Genomic DNA, 19,254 nt, shown 5'->3' on the forward strand with positions numbered 1-19,254 from the left:
GGATCTTAGGTTTAGTTCGCGTCTGATATAGACCAATTAATTATAATACTAGCTAGCTTAGCTTATACTTACGCTTTACTTATCTTACTTAGATTATTGGCACAATTGTTGTGCATTACCATTATTTTTTAAACCTTTCTTTTTTTTTTGGGTTGAGGTGTTAGGTTAATTTTTGTTTTGTATTCCTATTACGAACTTAGCAAGTAACTTGGCACAATGACCATATGCCGCGATGATATTTTTCATAGTTTGAGCACTTTGGCTCTTTCCTTTCTTTTCTTTGAAGGGTTCCTTCAAGGCCGGGGGGATGGTGAGTTTCAAATTTGATATTTTTATTTTAAGGTCGTTTTTCCTAATATTTTCAAATGTAGGTACTTGTGAAACGCTCTTAACCCTTCCAAGTTACCTATCCCTTGCCAACGCGCACAAAGCCGTATTGCTGTCTCGCTTACGGCATGTTCTATGAGACGCCATCTTGGCGAATCAGTTCCTGAATCGATGCAGATCTAAACGCATCTCTTAGCCGAAATAAATAAAAATGTAATGTGAAATTAGCAAAACTGTTGAACCAGAGTGAAAGTGATACACGTGTGTACTGTAGCTGAGGATCGGGGAAAGTTTTACGAAGTGCTGGCCAGCTCAAGTACCGTACAGCAAGATCATCAGGTATGTGCGCAGGCATTTCCTAAATCCCTTAAATCTAGGCGTCAAGCAAGTACTTTTTTTTCTATTTAATATACAGTCCACTTAATAAAATCCCTCGTGGTGTCTTGAGGGCTCCCATACATATTTTCCCGCGCATATTCATTTCCGCACAAATATAGGTTTAAAGGCACTACCAGTCTGCATGGCATTTGCAATGACAAAGTGTGGCAATGTCGTCATTAATGTCAAATGTCTATTAAATACATATAACGTAAAGTAATTTATATATATATATATATATATATATATATATATATATATATATATATATATATATATATATATATATTATATGGCATGTAAACACAATAAATCGTATTTACCGCGCAATAACATAGTTTTATCACCTGCACGTGACTCATACGTTTATCGGAGTGGACATTATTCATTCTGGACCTCCAACCCGTTTATGTATTCGCCGCCAAATTATATAAATGTTTGATAATGATTGCATGAAATCAAAAAGTATATACACGTACAGCGTGAAAAAGCTTAAATGCAGTTTTTCTGGTTTGTACATTTACCAACTAAAAAAATTTTCGTAATCCCTATATGTTCGGCCGAGTCGAGCGCTCACCGCTCAGCCGTCGGGAATAGTTCCTTTGTCACCGTCCGTCGCCCGTCTTCGGCAGATTGAGGTCACTGAACCCGACTGTACGAGGGCAAACTGTACACTTTGCGCAGAGATAGTCTTTTCAAAAGTTTATCCATGCGATGACTAAACACTCTGGACCGGCGGTAATCTCTTATATTTCACTATTTGGGTTCCTTTCTTTATAAAGCTTTTGAGGTTTATTTTATAATACAAACATACCCTCACCTAGTCAGGATTAATTATAAGAGAGAAAACGCATTAAAGTGATTGAAACGGTTGCATACGTTTAACCGCACGTTACATACATTCAATTAACAGTTTTAGATTAAACAAAGGCAGAGTAAAGTAATCTCAAAATAAATCGCTGTGTTGACTCTCACTTCTCAAGTCTACACACTGAGTGTGTAAACTAAATAGACATTAGTGTAAGGAGTAAGGACGTTTGTTTAAAATAAAAAGATAACGTTTCGTTGTAGTATTAAACTAAGATCAAGTTTCTTATAGAACTCCTAACTTTATTTTATTCATTTTCATAATATTGCGGAATGAATAACAAGATAATTCTTATTTAATCAAAGTTGGAAAGATTTAATTTCTGTTGCTTGATGATTGAAATTTTAATAAGTATATATATATATATATATATATATATATATATATATATATATATATATATACATAATATATCTACAGATGAGTAACTAACTATGGAAAGCTCGAAATTAAGCTGCGGTATACAATACGAGTATAGGGAATCTGGCAGGTTCCTGTTGACTCGGGGCGCACGCGGTCGAATGCTGATAGCGACCCTGCGGCACCCAATCTAAGGCGGAGCCGGCATTCGTTGGTGGTTTTAGACGGTAGTCCTCTACTGGTTAGTCCGTCATCGCCCCTGGTTTCCCCCGGACTAGTAGGCATGCGTAAAAGTATTTCCCCGACGTTAAAAAAAAAAAGGTTCCTGTTGACTGGGAACATTATAATAATTATGAAAGGAGAGTCGAAGTTTGATATCGGATATTATTGTGGTTCGTTATTGTAGTAACAGCTAGGGGTTGTGCGCTGCTGGAGCTGGGTGTTCAGCTGCGGCCGCCGTACTGATCTTTTAAGTGAATTGTAAAGCCAACGCGTGGTATATACATATATTGAGAACCGTAACACAGACCATAGAAAGATAAAACTTTGCATAATTTAAATATATTATACCTACATTTCAAAGTTAATCTTAGTATCATCATATCATCAGACTTACAATAAAGTTGTCGATTAACACTGTAAGCATAAGGACTGACCGAGACAACTACATCACGGACTTTAATTGTTAAGCGACTTAGGGTTTTCTTTACATCGCACTTTTCATTACGTAAGTACAAGTATTACACACCAAAATGGTTTCAGTGATGATTCGATGCATATAAGATTGAAGCCATAGATTCTACTCCAAGTACTGGTAAAATAACCAAGTACTGGAAAAGTGCCATATTTTGTGAGCTATTTTATAGAAAAGCGAGGTGCAGCTGACTTCCAATAATAAAAATGTAACATTTGATTCATGCTCAAAACAGCAAGCCAATAATAACCGGCAAACATAACGATTAAGACATCGTGACTCGTGCTCGGAGGGGTCGCGTAAGCGGAGCATCTCAGCCGTTACTTATTCACGAGACTGTCGACAACGACTGAGGAGTAGCTGGAGCGAGTACTGTCTCGACTTGATAACTTACCTGAACCGTCATGGTGAGGGGTAGTAATGACCAGATAAATTATAATTTTACTAGCTTCTACCGCGACTTCGTCTACGTGTAATGATGATTGATGAAAATTATCCTATGTCCATCCCCGGGCGTCAGCCTATCACCAGACAAAACTTTCACTTTACTTTTGGCTTTATCATATTAGTAGGGATAGGTTATTACGAATGAATTTCTTGTCTGACTTAATTTTTTGTCTTTTAATTATTTACATAAGAATTCAAGCCTTGGAGACCCTCTACATCTCTAAGGATATTTTTTTTTAATATTATATCTCTGACACTTAGAGACTTGTACATCTCTAAAGAATTTTAGTATTTGTTGGTTTTATTTTTTTATCATAGTTTCTTTGTGTAATTTGACATTTAGAGACAGTATACATCTCTAATAAAGTATATATTATTTCATCGATTCCATATCTGTAATTTTTTTTGTAATTTTTATTGTTTGTAAAAATGGACATGTAAAAGTGCCCCTGTGGCCTATTTGCTGAATAAATGTTTGATGTTTGATATTTGATATTAGTGCGGTGGATGTTTTGAGCGGCTACGTTACTCAAGCTGTGTTAATTTTCAACTTGAGGTCATCCGTTCCGCAAAAAGTATCTTAGAAATCATGTGTGGAATTTTATTTAAATTTTACAGTTCCACTAGTTTCTGCAAACTCTAAGGTGGACATTCAAATGACAGTTAATCTCACAAACTAGTAGTACAGATGCTTATTTAATAAGAGTAAATAGAACGAGACGCGTAAAAAATAGTGACAAAACGTGAACGTGTGATTGATTGGCGAGTAACTTGCGCAAGTTACTCTCTCCATGTAAACAAATTATGAGGTTAGCGTAGGTTCAGGTGCGGGGCTTCTCTGTACTTACACGAGTTGACTTAACTCGTGAATTTTTCATTTCAATATCCGCAAACATCACAAGTCTTTATGATATCGAGCAAGAGTTAAATACATATTATGTTAGGTAAAGTAAATCTTTGCAAAGCAGCTTATTCCGAGCAAGCAGCCTGTTCTGACTTTAACTCGAGTTACGAATCAGTTAACCAAGTAAATAGGGTACTTATTTTGAGTTGTGTTTTTTGTATACTTCGTTGGTAGCAAACAAGCATACGGCCCGCCTGATGGTAAGCAGTCTCCGTAGCCTTTGTACGCCTGCAACTCCAGAGGAGTTACATGCACGTTGCCGACCCTAACACTCCGCACCCTCGTTGAGCTCTGGCAACCTTACTCACCGGCAGGAACACAACACTATGAGTAGGGTCTATTGTTATTTGGCTGCGGTTTTCTGTAAAATGGAGGTACTTTCCCAGTTGGGCTCTGCTCTAGATCTGTAACGACATCCGCTGTGCTGTGCCCTACCCAAAGAGTAAAGTAAGTATGTAGGAAAAGAGAGCCCTCTCAAAGCATTTTAAGGAAACAAATTTCAAAGCGCTATCTCTATTTTGTATCCGAAACTAGCTATGTATGTGTGCGTGCACATCTACATATGCATCAGTATGTGTAGGTACTACGTACCTACTCTCTCGTACTACATAATATTAGGTCTACTTGGGCGGTTTACAAGTTAATTTTTTGTTTGATTTCATGTAACTTTCATAGTTTTTTTTTTATTTACAAGATATTAAACGAAATACAAACTTGCAAGCCGCCCAAGTAGACCTAATATTGTGTAGAAAAGTTTTAAAAGAATGGAATCCAAAAAAATATATACTTTATATACTTGGTCAAGCAAATATTGTCGGTAGCAAAAGGCGGAAAATTTGAAAAATCGCGGGTTAACAACACTGTTTTCGTATAATTCCAAAATCGCGTGTCATCTGTGTTTTATCTGTGGAATGATGGATACAAATATAAATCCAAAATGAACTTTGCATGAACTTAAGCAAAGTCAAGGTGTCTACAATATACAATCACGCTCGTTGATCGTAAATATTTGTAAAATTCGAGGTTATGATAATTAGGTACCTACATGTTTTGGTTCGATGTACATTACTGATTTTCTTAGCGCCATACCAACGCAATACTGCTTTTTGAGTGTTGCCCTACTTCACTTTACTGTACATTGCTACTGACATACTTTGCTTGACAGACTATAATAATGCAAATATATGTTTATTGCTTTCAATCTGGTATACAAGATAGACAAGATAGTAATAGAATAGGTGTTGTAAGTATTTGCAGCTTCTGATTCGGTTTGGAATTGTTCTTCTTTTTACCTTTGTTCATCTTTGTATACAATGTTGCATTAGCTTTGTCTTCTGTGACTTGTGTCTCAGTCTGACTTAGAACTCTTTCATGTGCGCATAACTAGTCAGTTAGAGCCAGTTAGTGCCTAGTTCTCAACTGAGTGTTTCTTCTTTGACCTTAACATCCAACTGGACTTGAATTGAAGATATTCCAGAGGTGAAGTAAGGACTGGTAAAAGTGCACATTAGGAGAATTCCTGGTAATTTCGTCTCGCTCTCTAGCTCCGTAGACAATTCGCACCAGATATTTTTTTAAATAAACACATGAGTAATGATGTCGTGGTTCGGGTCCTTCTTGTACTAATGAACTTCAGGCATAGGACGTATGTCTTGTCTACGCACATACCTCCATAGATGCACAAATCTAGATAGATAAACAAAATTAAAATAATCATCGCTTGTTTTCATCGCTGCATGAGCGCTAAGGAGGATGGTATTTTCTTCTTACCTTCGAAAATATCTAAACCTCCCGGCATTGCCTTGAGCACTGTTAAAATTTTAAACGTCCAGGTTTTGTAACATTTGAACTATTGGAATTCTATAATTTCTATATTTGAATTTGACTCGTGTTTAATGCTTGCTCCGATTTTACTCTGCTCTGCTCTGCTCTGCACTTTAAAATGAATAGAGAAATAATCAGTTCATATCAGTCATATCTGTTTAAATTTTTTGACAGTAAACAACAGTTGCTAGGTAACAACATGAATGTGGGCTGCGCAGGGCTCCGGGGGAGTCTTTGCGGTTAAAAGCCCACAGGAATGGGGTGCCTGACCAATTGGCTCCCAAAATGTCTGCGGCCTACAGGCCGCCCGCCGGGGCGCACGCGGTCGAATGCTGATAGCGACCCTGCGGCACCCAATCTAAGGCGGAGCCGGCATTCGTTGGTGGTTTTAGACGGTAGTCCTTTACTGGTTAGTCCGTCATCGCCCCTAGTTTCCCCCGGACTAGGTGGCATGCGTAAAAGCATTTCCATTCAAAAAAAAAAAGGTAACAACATGAATAAAGATAGGTCTTCACATACGAGGTATATGCAACCTTCTTAATGTTGTATCGCCGCTATCTTTACGAATGTTAACTACATTTCTAAGTGTAGCCCCCCATTTTTTTTTTTTTTTTTGGTATCGCAGGGGTGAATGCATTTACGCATCATCGCCCCCCGGGCGAGGGAAGCCCATTGGGGGGGCGGTATGTGGGACTCGCTCCTTCCGTAACCCCCTCTGCTATTCAGAGGGAGAGGAGGAGAATACCCACTAACCTCCCCTGCGGCGTTTCCGTCCATGCCGTTAAGGGGGGTGCTGGGGGCTCGCAAGCATGTCACCTCAGCACCCCCCCGGCGGTCCCGACCCGGATGAACCGGGACTTCACACCAGATTGGGGAGAGTCAGCAAACGCATAACTGACTCTCCCCCCTCCCATGTAGGGCCGTGTTGTGCGGGTCCCCCACCCGCTGCCCTACTGGGGTATAGCACGGTTCGCGTTGACGAACCGCCTAAGCCTCCTTCCTATTCGTCTGCGCCGGATCGGATGCGCATTCGGGTCTTCTTCGCGTTCTCGCTCCTCAATCTCCTTTTGCGAGACGACCGTGTCGCAAAAGGAGACCACCGCCTCCCAGGATCTCTCGCTGCCCAACATGGCCGCCACGACGCTGTGCAGCGAGAGATCATTGGTGCCAATGGCAACCGCCAGAGCATCACGCTCCACACCCCAGCGATTGCACACCTGCAGGGTGTGCTGGGCGGTGTCGTCCATCTCACCACATTGGTGGCAGGCTGGGGTAGGCTCACGACCGATCCTGTGCAGGTAGTGCCCGAAGCATCCGTGTCCGGTCAGTACCTGCACCAGTCTATACCCCACCCTGCCGTGCATCCGATCTAGCCAGCCTTCGAGCGACGGGAGAACTGCCCCTATGGTGTAGGTTCCATAGGGGGAGTTCTCCAGGACTTCCTTCCATTTGTCTCGCAGCCTTCTGATCGCCATTCTGCGCATGTTCCTCAGTTCTTCAGGGGCAGGGAATTCGCCTGTCTCCCTGCTCCTGATTCTCTGCCTGTGCGCGTCAGCGAGCACCTCAGCATCCAGTTCCCAAGGGGAGGTGCCCGCCAACACGCACGCTGCCGCCCAACTGACCGTCACATAGGCCCTGCAGACGCGTATGGCTATCACCCGTTGGGGCCTCCGTATCAGGGCTTTGTTTTCCCCATTCAGCTTGTCAGCCCAGATCGGGGCCCCATATAGAGCCATTGAACGGGCCACTCCGGCATACAGACGTCTGCAGACATGCGACGGTCCTCCCACGTTGGGCAGCAGCCGACCCATTTCTGAGGCTGCCGTCACTATTCGGGGAGCAATTTGGCGGAAGTGCTCCCCGAAGTTCCAACTCCTGTCCAGTGTGAGGCCTAGATATTTTATGTGAGGCCTCACCTGCACCTGCTCTCTAGCGATTCTGAGGGAGGCACCCGCAGGCACCCTCCATCCTCTTTTTGCGAAGACTATCGCATCCGTCTTCTGGAGGGATACCTGCAGTCCTAGGAGGCGGATTCTCAGGATTATGAGGTCGGCCGCGACCTCCGCCCTCCTCAATGCCTCCCTCAGCTCCTTGCCCCGAACGGCCACCATTGTGTCGTCAGCATAACACATGAGGGCCATCCGGGGGAGTAGCTCTGCACGGATGGCCCAGTCAAAGCCGATGTTCCATAACAGGGGTCCCAGCACAGACCCCTGGGGAACACCGCAGGCCATCCGTCTCTCCAGCCGTCCATGAGGGGTGTTGCAGACCACCACCCTGTCTGTCAGGTAGTGGTCAACAACACGCCGCAGGTATGGGGGCACCTCATGGTATTTCAGGGCCTCTCGAATAACTGAGTACGGGAGGGTACCAAACGCGTTTGCAATGTCCAGAGACACCGCAATGGCACCCTCTCCCTTCCTCTGGGCATCCTCTCGGAAGGCCCGAAGTGCCCCCAGTGCGTCCATTGTGGACCTGCCATTCCGGAATCCAAACTGGCGGTCCGAAAGGTTGGGGCCCGTCTGGACTAGGTGCCGGTTGATCCTTGACGCTATTATGCGTTCAAGCATCTTCCCGGTTTCGTCCAGTAGTACGATGGGCCTCCATCCTGATGGGGAGTCCGCCGGCCTGGACTCCTTTCGCAGAAGGCACACTATGCCCTCCTTCCAGTACCTTGGAAACTGTCCATCCCTTAGGCACTGGTCAAAAATGGATTTGAGACAGTCTCCAAGGTACTCCATCACTACCGGGATTATTAACCCGTGCACTCCATCCGGGCCCGGGGCCTTTCTGCAGGCCCTTATTTTGTGGGCGACGTGGGCCATTTCGCCCTCCGTCACAGGGGGCACCGCCTCCGGAACTATAGGCTCTTCCTCCATGGGGACCACCATAGCAGGCGGGTCAAATTCCTGAGCTGGTGGGAACAGTCCCTCCAATATATTTTGGAGGGTCCCTGTGTCCATAGCCTCTATAGGGGCAGCTTGGCGGAGCTTTTTCCTCACCAGCTTATATGGCCGTCCCCATGGATCCTGGTCCAACGAGGCCAAAAAGGCCCCGTGCGCCGCATCCTTCGCTTGGGCAATGGCGAGATTCAAGGCCTTCTTGGCCTCGTTTAGCGCCACATGGAATGCCTCCAGTTCCTCTGGCGTATGCCGCCTCCTACGGCAGCGTGTAAAGCGCCGTCTTGCCGCATTACATGAGAGCCGGAGTGCGGCAACTTCAGGGCACCACCAATAAGTGGCCTTTCTCCTTTTGGGCGGGCCCGCTCTCCTCATCGAGGCGTCACAGGTCCTGATGAGGGAGGCTCGGAAACCATGAGCCAAGTCATCCGCACTGGCTTCTTCTGGCGCCCGGCGTCCCCATCTAGCCTCCACCATGGCCGCCTCTCTGGCTGCTTCCCGGTCAAAGGATGCCAGGCTCCACCTCACGAGTCTCTCGTTCCCCCTTGCCTGCCTCGGTTGTTGGCCTTGCTGGGCTCTGGAGACCCTCATTCTGATGTATAAATGATCAGATAGGGTCTCCGTGTCTTCCAGCACCCGCCAGTCCACCACGCGTGCTGCCACCACTGGGGAGGCCAATGTTATATCAATAATAGAACCTCCCCCCAGGCGCACGCAGGTGTCTGCTGTGCCCCGGTTGACCACTTCGAGCCCGAGCCCGACCAACCAATCGAGAAGTGCCGCTCCTCTGGGATCGGTCCTGGGGGAGCCCCAGGCAGCGCATTTGGCGTTGAGATCCCCCAGGACCATTATGGGGGAGGGAGCCAACCCAGCTATTGCCCGTCCGAGCCTCTCCAGATAGGCCTCAAATTCATGTAGTGGCCTATTTGGGGAGAAGTAGACACCAATCAATAAAATGTCCCCCAGTTTGGCCACCACATAACCAGAGCCCGTAGAGACTCTGGAGAGGGGCAGACCGCCCATGACCGGGACCACAATGGCCACCGTGGCCAACGTGCCAGCCCTGTCACCCGCCCAATTCGCCTGTTGCGGGACGTAATACGGCTCCGCAACAACAGCCGCAGCAACCTCCCACTCCGCTATGTGCTGGATCATGAGATCTTGCGCACGTGCGGAGTGGTTTAGGTTGCCCTGGAGCAACTCTAAATTATGCCTTGGAGGCATTAGTCTTCCATGGGCTGCTGTTCCGTCCGGTTATCAGGTCTATTCTGGGGGGCAACCGCTGCGGCATTTGCGGGGCCGGCAGAGTGGGCCTCCTTCCCTCTGACTGGAGGGGGGTTGCAAGCGTTCCCGCCCATTACATGCCCCGCCTTTAACCCGGCGTGATGGCACACTACGCACCAGGGGGCCAGCGCGGTGCAGTCCTGGCTTTTGTGGCCTGGTTTACTGCACCTGTAGCACCAGTTGGTCCTGTCAACCGGGGACGGGCACAACGGCCTCGTGTGTCCCGTCCCCATGCAGCGGTAGCAGCGTAGAGGCAACTGTTCAAGGGCCTCCACACGGGCCGCTGACCATCCAATGACGATACGTCCTGCAGTGACAACCACTTTGGCCGCTGTTAGTGGGCACCGCAGGATGACCGAACCAGTCCCGTTGGCCGCCATTCTTATTGCCCCGACCGTAACCTGGTCTTCTGGGCACCTGCCTCTGGCGGCCACCTCCCTTTTTAAGATCTCCGGGGTGACGGATTCGTCAAAGCCGGAAATCTTAATTTCTGCCTTCTTGATTGGCCGGTACACATCGGCCACATCGCCTACTAGGCTCCGGAGCCGCTCTACCAGATTGTCAGCCGCCTGGCTACTCTGCGCCCCGGGGACCTCGATGATTCTCGACCCTGTCGCCGTCTTCCGAACTTTGAGGTGGTCAACGCCGAGCTCCGCCAATTTAAGTGTAGTGGCCCTTTCCATGACCGACCTATAGTCCGTCTGGGCGTCGGACTTAAGGGTCACGACGACCGCCGCCATGGTTGGGGCCACTAATTTAGGGGCTGCCACCTTCTTCGGGTTTTTCTGCTGCTGTTGGGGCTGGGAAGGGGCTTTGGCCTTGCCCCTCTTGACCACCGTAGTCCATCCTTCCTGTTGGGGAGCAGGGGGCGCAGGTGGCGGCACACTTGGACGAGCCGGTCTCCTTGGTGCCCTAGGAGCAGGGGCTACCGGTTGGGGTTTTTTGCCTCTTGGTTTAGGTACCGGCCTGGTGGCTTGGGTCTGCCCAGCCGGTGTCTGCGGCGTTTGGGGCACTTCGGCCACTCGGGGCGCCCCTCCTGGAGCTTGGAATGACGCCGTTTGAGATGCCCCTTTGCTACTATTTTGCGGCCTTGGGGGATTAGGTACCTCAGTTTGATGTCCCGTCTGGTCTAGGTCCATCTCTTGTTCCTGGAGCCTTCTCCTCCTGTCCGCCGCTAACGGTGGTCGGCGGATGGGCTCCGGGGGCAGCCGTCCCTCCACGCTCTCGAGGCGGGCATTCATCATGTTGCCCAGGGACTTGAACATTTCGCTCCTAAAGTTCCCCAGGCGGACGTCCATGAGGTTGCCCAATTCCTCAAGGAGGGCATGCACCTCAGTCCTTTCCCTCGTTGGCTCCGTCTGTTTGCGCTCAGAGAAAGCCTTGCGCAGCGCTTTCGTCTCAAGACGGAGCTGCCCCAGCTCCTTCCGCATTCTTTCGTTGTCCGCTTTCAGTGAGCGGACAACCTCTGACTCCTCCATCGAATCCGCAAGTTCTATCAACCCCTTGCAAGCCGAGTTGATGCTACCCCATATTTCTCCCTTGAGATTCTTGCTCCTGGCCGCATCCTTGATGATGTTCTCTGCAAGGGCCTTGATGCGGCCTCCAGGGGTTTCAAACCCCTCTGGGGTTTCCTCCGTATGTATCGGGCTTCGCGACCGCCTGCCCGTCTGTCGTTTTGGCTTGGGACTGTAGACAGCTTCCGTCTCCGTTTCTGTCTCGTAGTCCTCAAGCTGAGCTTTGGCGGCGCTGAGCCCCGTATAACGCCCTTTACCGCGGCCCCGGCGGGCAGTGCTTAGTTTGCGCACCCTGCACTCTCTCACCTGCACTGTCTGGGCCCTCTCTGCCCCTTTTCTCCCTTCTTCCCCTTTCCTCCCCTGTTTCTTCTCGGTTGAGACTCCTCGCATCATCGAATTCCACGATGCTACCCCACTCGTCAGAAGACGTCTGTGAGAGGCGCCTTACACTCCTCTTTTCACCCGCCCAAAATCTTCCCAAAGTAGGGGTGGGAGAGTCATCCCCCCCCCCCCCCCCCAATGTACCCCCTTCCAGTCTCTTCGCCATCCTGGCTCATCTCCGAAATCACCTCCCTTTGGGACTCCGAATTGGCCCCCATTCCCTCAGAACGCTGGTTACCCCCCCTTTTTCTCAACACCCTCCCTTTCCCTCCTTTATCCCCACCTGGATCCGGAGTCTCCCCCTCCTTACCCATGAAGGAAACGACGGCACAAGCGTTTTCCGTAAAATCGGTCAAGCGTGATCCGTACCACACTTGACAAAGTTACGGATTTGGGGAATAAAAATTATTTTCCCCCACTTCCAAATGTCCAAAAATTTCGGGACACGGGCAGGAATACGGAGTTTAGCCTCCCCTATCCGAATCCCGAAACGCCCGAACACTAGTTACTCGGGTTTAGACGCTATCTTTTTTTGAATATTTACAAACTTAAAGAATGTAGTTGATAGCGCCTAAAAACGAGAATAGCAATTCCGTTATTTCTTAATAACTCCTGACCCTGGAGTCAGAAAATTACAAATAGACCGTCTCTAGGTAGGTCTTAACCTTGCCTAAATTACCCTATCGCTAAAAAATAAGAAAGTAGAAGTAAAAAGAAGATAAAAAATTTTTTCAAAAATAAAAACAAGATTCCAAATTTCAAAACAAAGATTTGTTTTCCCTGTAACTCCGGAAACAAAAGTCCCAGCGCTGCAAGGAAAACGGCAGAAGAAAGAAGAAAAGAAATGAAAAATTATAAGCTAAAAACAAAGAACAGAAAAAGAAACAAAAAGAAGATAGAAATTTTTAAACGAAAAACAAAAACCGCACAAAAAACACTATAAGTCAAAAAATCGAAAAGTCCAAAAATATCGCCAAGTCGTCAAGAAAGAGCTGTTTCAGTAACCGGGATGGATAGCAAAAAATTGTTTTAGTCTAAGTTCCGAATATCACCAAAATAGCTCAATAACACCTCACGAAAAAACCTCAACCTAACCTAACCTAACCTAAGTGTAGCCCCCCTGGCCCTACCACACAAAGCGAGATGACACTCACAATACCCATACCTCTCTTATGGACGTAGTTTAAGGACGTACCCGGGGGTTACTTTTCGATGGTATTTCTACTCTCTAAGTATTTATATAAGTACGTATCTTGTTTGTATGTCTCTATAAGCCTTGCTCTTAAAATATTTGTATGTAGCATTCATGCCACATAGTTTGAATAATCTAACGTAGTATCAAAGTTATATTACTTGCAAAAAAAATGATCGCTTCTAATCCTACAGAAGAAATTGTTGAAAGGACTAGCTTCAAAATAGAATTACGAAGTGGTCGGCATCAATTGTAATTCACATGGCGGCCCGGCCGTGGCCCGCGGCCGCGGCCTATTCTATTCAATTTGCGATGACGACTGAACGTTCTATTTCCAATTTGTAATAACTGCTTACAATAATATTACATTACGAAGTCGGAATAAATTTGAATGAGAATATATGTACTTTTGATTAAACAAAATAAACTGACATACAAATTGCGACACTATTGGACTCCTAAATCGACGGCTTTGTAAATATTGGTTCTCATTTTAAAAACTCACCATATAATATGTGCCTATCAATGCCATATGTTCAATTTCTGGTTAGCTAATGCTATACTTGATTTGATTTCGTTAACCAAGTAAAACATCAAATGCATTTTGAAGTATATCTTTATTTTTATCAAACCGATATTTGAATCATCTTGGAATCATATCAGTTAGGTGTCATTTGCACGGTCTTTTTGCTCTGACTTATCCATACATGTATTAGTGCGAGCGAGACGACCAAGTTAACTGCACGAGTCGAAGGAGGCTCATTTGATTCGTCTAGGTACAGCACCGGCCAATAATATATCACCTTTGTGTTTTTTTGTATGAGCATGTATAGAGTGAACAATATAGGTTAGTTTGTAGATTGCATATTTCACTAGTCATTTTATACAAATATATGATGAAAACTGCAATTAATACTGCGAATTACAATGGGAGACTCTGCATATTACAAAAAATCTATATTATAAGAAATTAAGTTGACTATAAATCTGTATGAAAAACCCATTACATGACACCAATTTTTCTCGTCGACGCACAAAGGACTACTACTTGACTACCTAAAGGAATGAGGTGAGAATTACAAATATTCAAAAAAATGCTACGGCAAAAACATAGAGGTAATATATTATTGGCCGGTATTGTAACTCATGAACATTACTAAAACTGAGTCGTTCTCATCCTCTTCCTTTTCGACATCGTGAATAGTCAAATGGGCTGCTGATCTTAAGTAGGAACATTCATGTCAAAGCTGTGTTAAAAAAACCACCCATATGTAATTTTCTTGTTTTGAGCTTACATTATTTGTTTGGTTATATAGGTACATAGGTAGGTACGAGTTTCGTTATCAAAGCTCCAGCATCGGCGGCAACCTTACAGACCGGAATCGGCAAAAAACGATACTCGGCGAGCGGTCAATAAATATCAGGGCTAAAATAAACGGTGTAAAGGATTCATGGAAAACATTTCAGTTAAATATTTCAAAAAGATTTCACTTTACTAAAATCTGGGCAATTCTCTTACACAGAAATAGATTTCATTTGTACTCGTGTTTCTTGTTTCTACTCGTATTTGGACATGCCCTCAATAAAATTATGTAGGTAAATTGACTTTGCCTGCAATTTGAATATAAGCGAAAATCGTTATAGCTGGGCCAGATGCGAATAATTACAGGTATAAGCCCAAAAATTATGCTTGAAAGTTTGTTTTCCAGTTTAACCTACTTAAATCATTTTATAAATTTCTTCCTAATCTAATGACCGGTTTTATATTCCAATCTATAGCGTTACGATATTTCCATTAAGCTATTAGAGAAGTGAAAATTATTTTTTTCTCAATGGGACTCTCGAAACAAAAGGATGCGTTTCCTGAAGCCTGTAATAGTGGAGGAGCACAGACCTGACTCGATGCTGCAGCGACTGATTGAGCACCCGCCAGCCCGGCCAGCGGCCACTCGCCGCACATCATACTCGTGTTTCCTGAAGCTCGTTATGATACACCAAGTGTCAATTATTATCTTTGTATCTGTGTTGTGTGCGTATATAGAATACAACAAATGGCGGCATTACAACTAATGAGAGCTATTTGTAAGTATACCATGAATTCAATATGAAAATAAAATTAATGTGGTTAATGAATGAACGCGAAGTATTTGTCTCAACAACACATTTGATCAGAACAATGGGCACTCGAGGACAGCATCAGCAGAGTCCAAACTTTAAACCGAGCTTATGCGATACGAGTGGGTGATACCCGCTCAAACATCTTTAATCCAAAGATCGTGACTGGTGTCATGCCGCTGAGATAGAAAAGGTCCGAGTACATCTCATGTGTGTGTCATAACATAATGTTAGATAGATACATGTCTAGCTCGCAGTCTGACATCAAGCATGTTGTAGGTATTAATTTTCATTTTATTTCGTTTAAACAAACATTAAGTTTTTACCCTTTTCCTTTACTTTTAGTTAAAACGGAAGGTAAAATAATACTTAAATATCTAACTGACAATACTTCGATGGAGTTGAATACCAAGCAGTGGAAACATAAATATTTTAAAAAGAAACGGTTTAATATCACTTTAATATATATATCTTAAACGAATATGCCTTCAATAAACTTTACTAAGAAATACAAAGAACGCAAATTTGTTGGCCTAAAAAGCCTAAGCCGTTACGGCAACACTATAATCTTATTTTCGCCCCTAAGCCTAAGCCTTTCCAGAACTCGGCTCAGACAATTTAGCTCGATCCCCGCCGCCTCATACACACAGTCATACATTAATAAAACCCTTTATTAACCTACAAACCCCAAAGCCATGTGCTTTACCTGTTACACTTCACTCGGAACATAAAACAAACAAAAGAAAGTTTAAACGAAAACAATAAAGAGAGTTTTCAAAGTTCCCATTCACTGCACAGTAAATGTGTCAAGCTCTAAGCGCTACTATTCACTCGAGAATAACCACAAAGAATCGTAGCTCGCGGCTACGGCGTAGCGGAGCACGCGTCGCGGGCGCTACGCGCGGCGGCCGACGAGCACTGCCGGCGCTACGCCGGGGATGCCAGCTCCGAGCCACGCTACTTACTAATCTTTCAGGCGAATTCGAACTTACACTGACGGCCCGATTCCAAGTTTAAGATACGTCAAATATTAGGTCTAGATACGTATCTTAAAGTTCGAATCCGGCCGTCACATTGTAACGTAATACGTTACATGTTTAATAAAATAGACCTTAAAGAGCTACTACTTACCTAATTAAAAATATATTTAACTATATTACACACTAATATATACAACAATACGATCTTAAAACTATGTATTTAAGATTATAAAATCATCTTCACGCTGATTAGTTTGAATATGTCGCGCCATAGTTATTACATTCGCTCACAATAATGCTCACATCCGCGAGTGCATGAATGAAGTGCAGTGATCGGTGCGCTGTGTCATCGCGCGCCGCCGCTTGCTCTTAGATTCTACCTATGAAGTTGAGTGGAACGCACGTCGCTTAATTATCGATCTCTGCTACGGTTTGAAATAACGAATCCGTAATCGAATTTTAACTTCGTCCCTACGTGTTCCTCGACTATTATAAAATCACTGTGGTGTTTCATTATGTTTTTAAGTGTACCCCAAATTGGGGTCCAAAGTCCAGAGTGACTTTTATTGGCTTCCTGCTTGCCGCCCGCTTGCCGTTTTGCTACTGGCGTGCTTCTGGCCCTTTTCCCGACCCAGCGCCACGTAGTTTGCAGCTGCGCTGAACTCAGCGCCGACCAGAAAAATCGGCGCCTACCACCTCGGCACCGTCAGGGGAGTACTCTGGCTACAAACGACTAACGGATTCCGATCTTGCATAGTATTAGCGCGAACCACATTATTTTACCCATTTTTACCAACTGTGCTGGTTGTGGTAATAAACATTTTGACCGTTCTTCTGCCTCCTCATTTATAAATCCTCATCCCCAACGAGACATTTAGGAGGTAGAACTTACCGAACGCGACAACATCAGAATGATATTTGAATCATGTTAATTATGTAGTTATCGTGCATTTTGCTCGTACATGACTGTATTGGCGCAAGTTAGACGCACGATAAGCAAAAAGCATGATTCAAATATTCATTCTGATGTCAGTGTACGTTCGAATTGGCCTGTTTGGCTTGATTTACTTTTGGGTCGCGGATTAATAAGTTAGTTTTCTTTTTGTTTGCGGTTCTTGGGAGTTGTTTTTAGAACTAATATCAGTTTATATAATGTGTTTTGTGCCTTTTTGGGGTCGCGTCCTGAATGAGAGACGATTCCCGACTTCATATCATTTAGTAAATGATAAAATATAAATTACTGCAATTTAAATTAACGTTATACTCAGTAATTATAACTGTTTTAACTAATTCTACGGATTCCACTCACGTGATTTTATAACTATTTTAACTATTTTTTTTTATACTACGTCGGTGGCAAACAAGCATACGGCCCGCCTGATGGTAAGCAGTATCCGTAGCCTATGTACGCCTGCAACTCCAGATGAGTTACATGCTTGTTGCCGATCCTAACCCCCTCCCACCCCTCGTTGAGCTCTGGCAACCTTACTCACCGGCAGGAACACAACACTATGAGTAGGGTCTAGTGTTATTTGGCTGCGGTTTTCTGTAAGGTGGAGGTAGTTCCCCAGTTGGGCTCTGCTCTAGATCTGGAATGACATCCGCTGGCTGTGCCCTACCACACAAAGCGAGATGACATTCACAATGCCCATACCTCTCTTTTAATTCTACGGATTCCACTCACGTGATTTGAGTCACTCGCGCGACATGTTACGGAGAACTAAAAACACGTGAGTGGAATCCGTAGAATTAGTTAAATGTTAGTATGTCTCACGACAGTTTAAATTCAATTACAAATGTGTAGCTTAGCCGTTTTGCTACTATAAAAGTTAACCTCCAGATAATAATTAAATAAATCACATTGCACTTCATCGACTACCCGTAATACGTCAGCATCAAAAGTAGCTGATCAAACAAGGTTTCGAAAGTATCTACCATTCTGTAACAGCTTAACAAAAGTTGATGGTTCTATATGTAGACCAATTTAGACTGTAAAAGTCATAGTTTTGAAGGTATTTTTTTAGAGAATTATGCATATTTGGAAAAGTTATCCGGAATATCAGATACTTTTGGCACGTTGTTTCATCCGCTACTTTTGATGCTGACTGTACAAGTGTAGTAGCTAACTGACTGCTACAATAAGCCATACTAAACCTTAGTTTTTTTTTTAACTTGTTGTGTTAAATTACCCTAGCCATAATAATATTGTATTAAGTCTCTTATCAACAACATATATCAATGCCAAGCAATGCCAAAGAAGCAACAATAATAATTTATTGAAATTTCCACAAAAGTGGGTAAGGAGTTGAACTGGCAACCCCCCGAGCCGCAGCAACAGATAGGTATCTGTTGCGCGCCCACCGAACTAGGTGAACCGCCGGCATACCACCCAGGCAAACGAAAACGCACTCCACCACACTGTAACAAGGTGTCTTCTCAACTGCCACTAATCTAGGTGAACTGAGAACAAATGCTGCCAAATGAAAATGCACTCTATGGTGTAGCATTGAGAAGTTTGATTTATAGAACATTGTTTAAAACAGAGTTTACCTCGATCCCATTGTTTGTGAATGGTGATGTCCGGCGCGGCGTTAGAGGATTGCATTTTTTCTCTTATCATTTTATGAAAATATTTATTTAATTATTAAAACTTTATTGCACAAACAAAGAATAAAATGCAAATGGCGGACTTAATGCCAAAAGGCAATCTCTACCAGTCAACCATTGGGTCAAACAGAGCCATATTTGTTGGTGCAGAAGAGATTCATAATAAAATAATGCTTAGTACAGAGATTCATAATAAAATAATGTCTGTTCTCAGTACAAAATTTAATACTCAAGCCGTAGCCATTATGGTGGTGGGCAATTAATTGAAGCTTCGATAGCTTCACTAAAAATTCACAACATAGTCATCATCAAATTAAATGCTAATGGATACTGAATACTTTATGATATAATATTTTATTAGTTGGTTAAAAACCCACACATCCACAGCTTGCCCACCACCTGAATGGCTACGGCTTCAGTATCAAATTTTGTACTGAGAACAGACAACGGGGGGCCTTGGTGTTTCGTGTGTAAGTATT

At 44.3% G+C, this 19,254-nt stretch overlaps 2 protein-coding genes across 2 annotated transcripts in view; both read right to left on the minus strand.

The window, feature by feature from the left end:
- The window catches only part of LOC133523861 (GTP-binding protein Rhes), a 101,087-nt gene extending 83,676 nt beyond the window's left edge, over positions 1 to 17,411 (minus strand). Inside the window, exon 1 of the mRNA XM_061859611.1 lies at positions 15,895 to 17,411. The gene's annotated coding sequence lies outside the window, so the exon portion shown is untranslated. The remainder of the gene's footprint in view (positions 1 to 15,894) is intronic.
- LOC133523895 (uncharacterized) lies at positions 9,926 to 11,890 on the minus strand. Its single transcript, XM_061859649.1, has one exon. The coding sequence runs from the start codon at positions 11,888 to 11,890 to the stop codon at positions 9,926 to 9,928; it is 1,965 nt and encodes a 654-aa protein (XP_061715633.1).
- Positions 17,412 to 19,254: the final 1,843 nt, after the last annotated feature.

Source organism: Cydia pomonella, chromosome 12, assembly GCF_033807575.1.
Source record: "Cydia pomonella isolate Wapato2018A chromosome 12, ilCydPomo1, whole genome shotgun sequence".
Classification (NCBI taxonomy): Eukaryota; Metazoa; Arthropoda; class Insecta; order Lepidoptera; family Tortricidae; genus Cydia; species Cydia pomonella.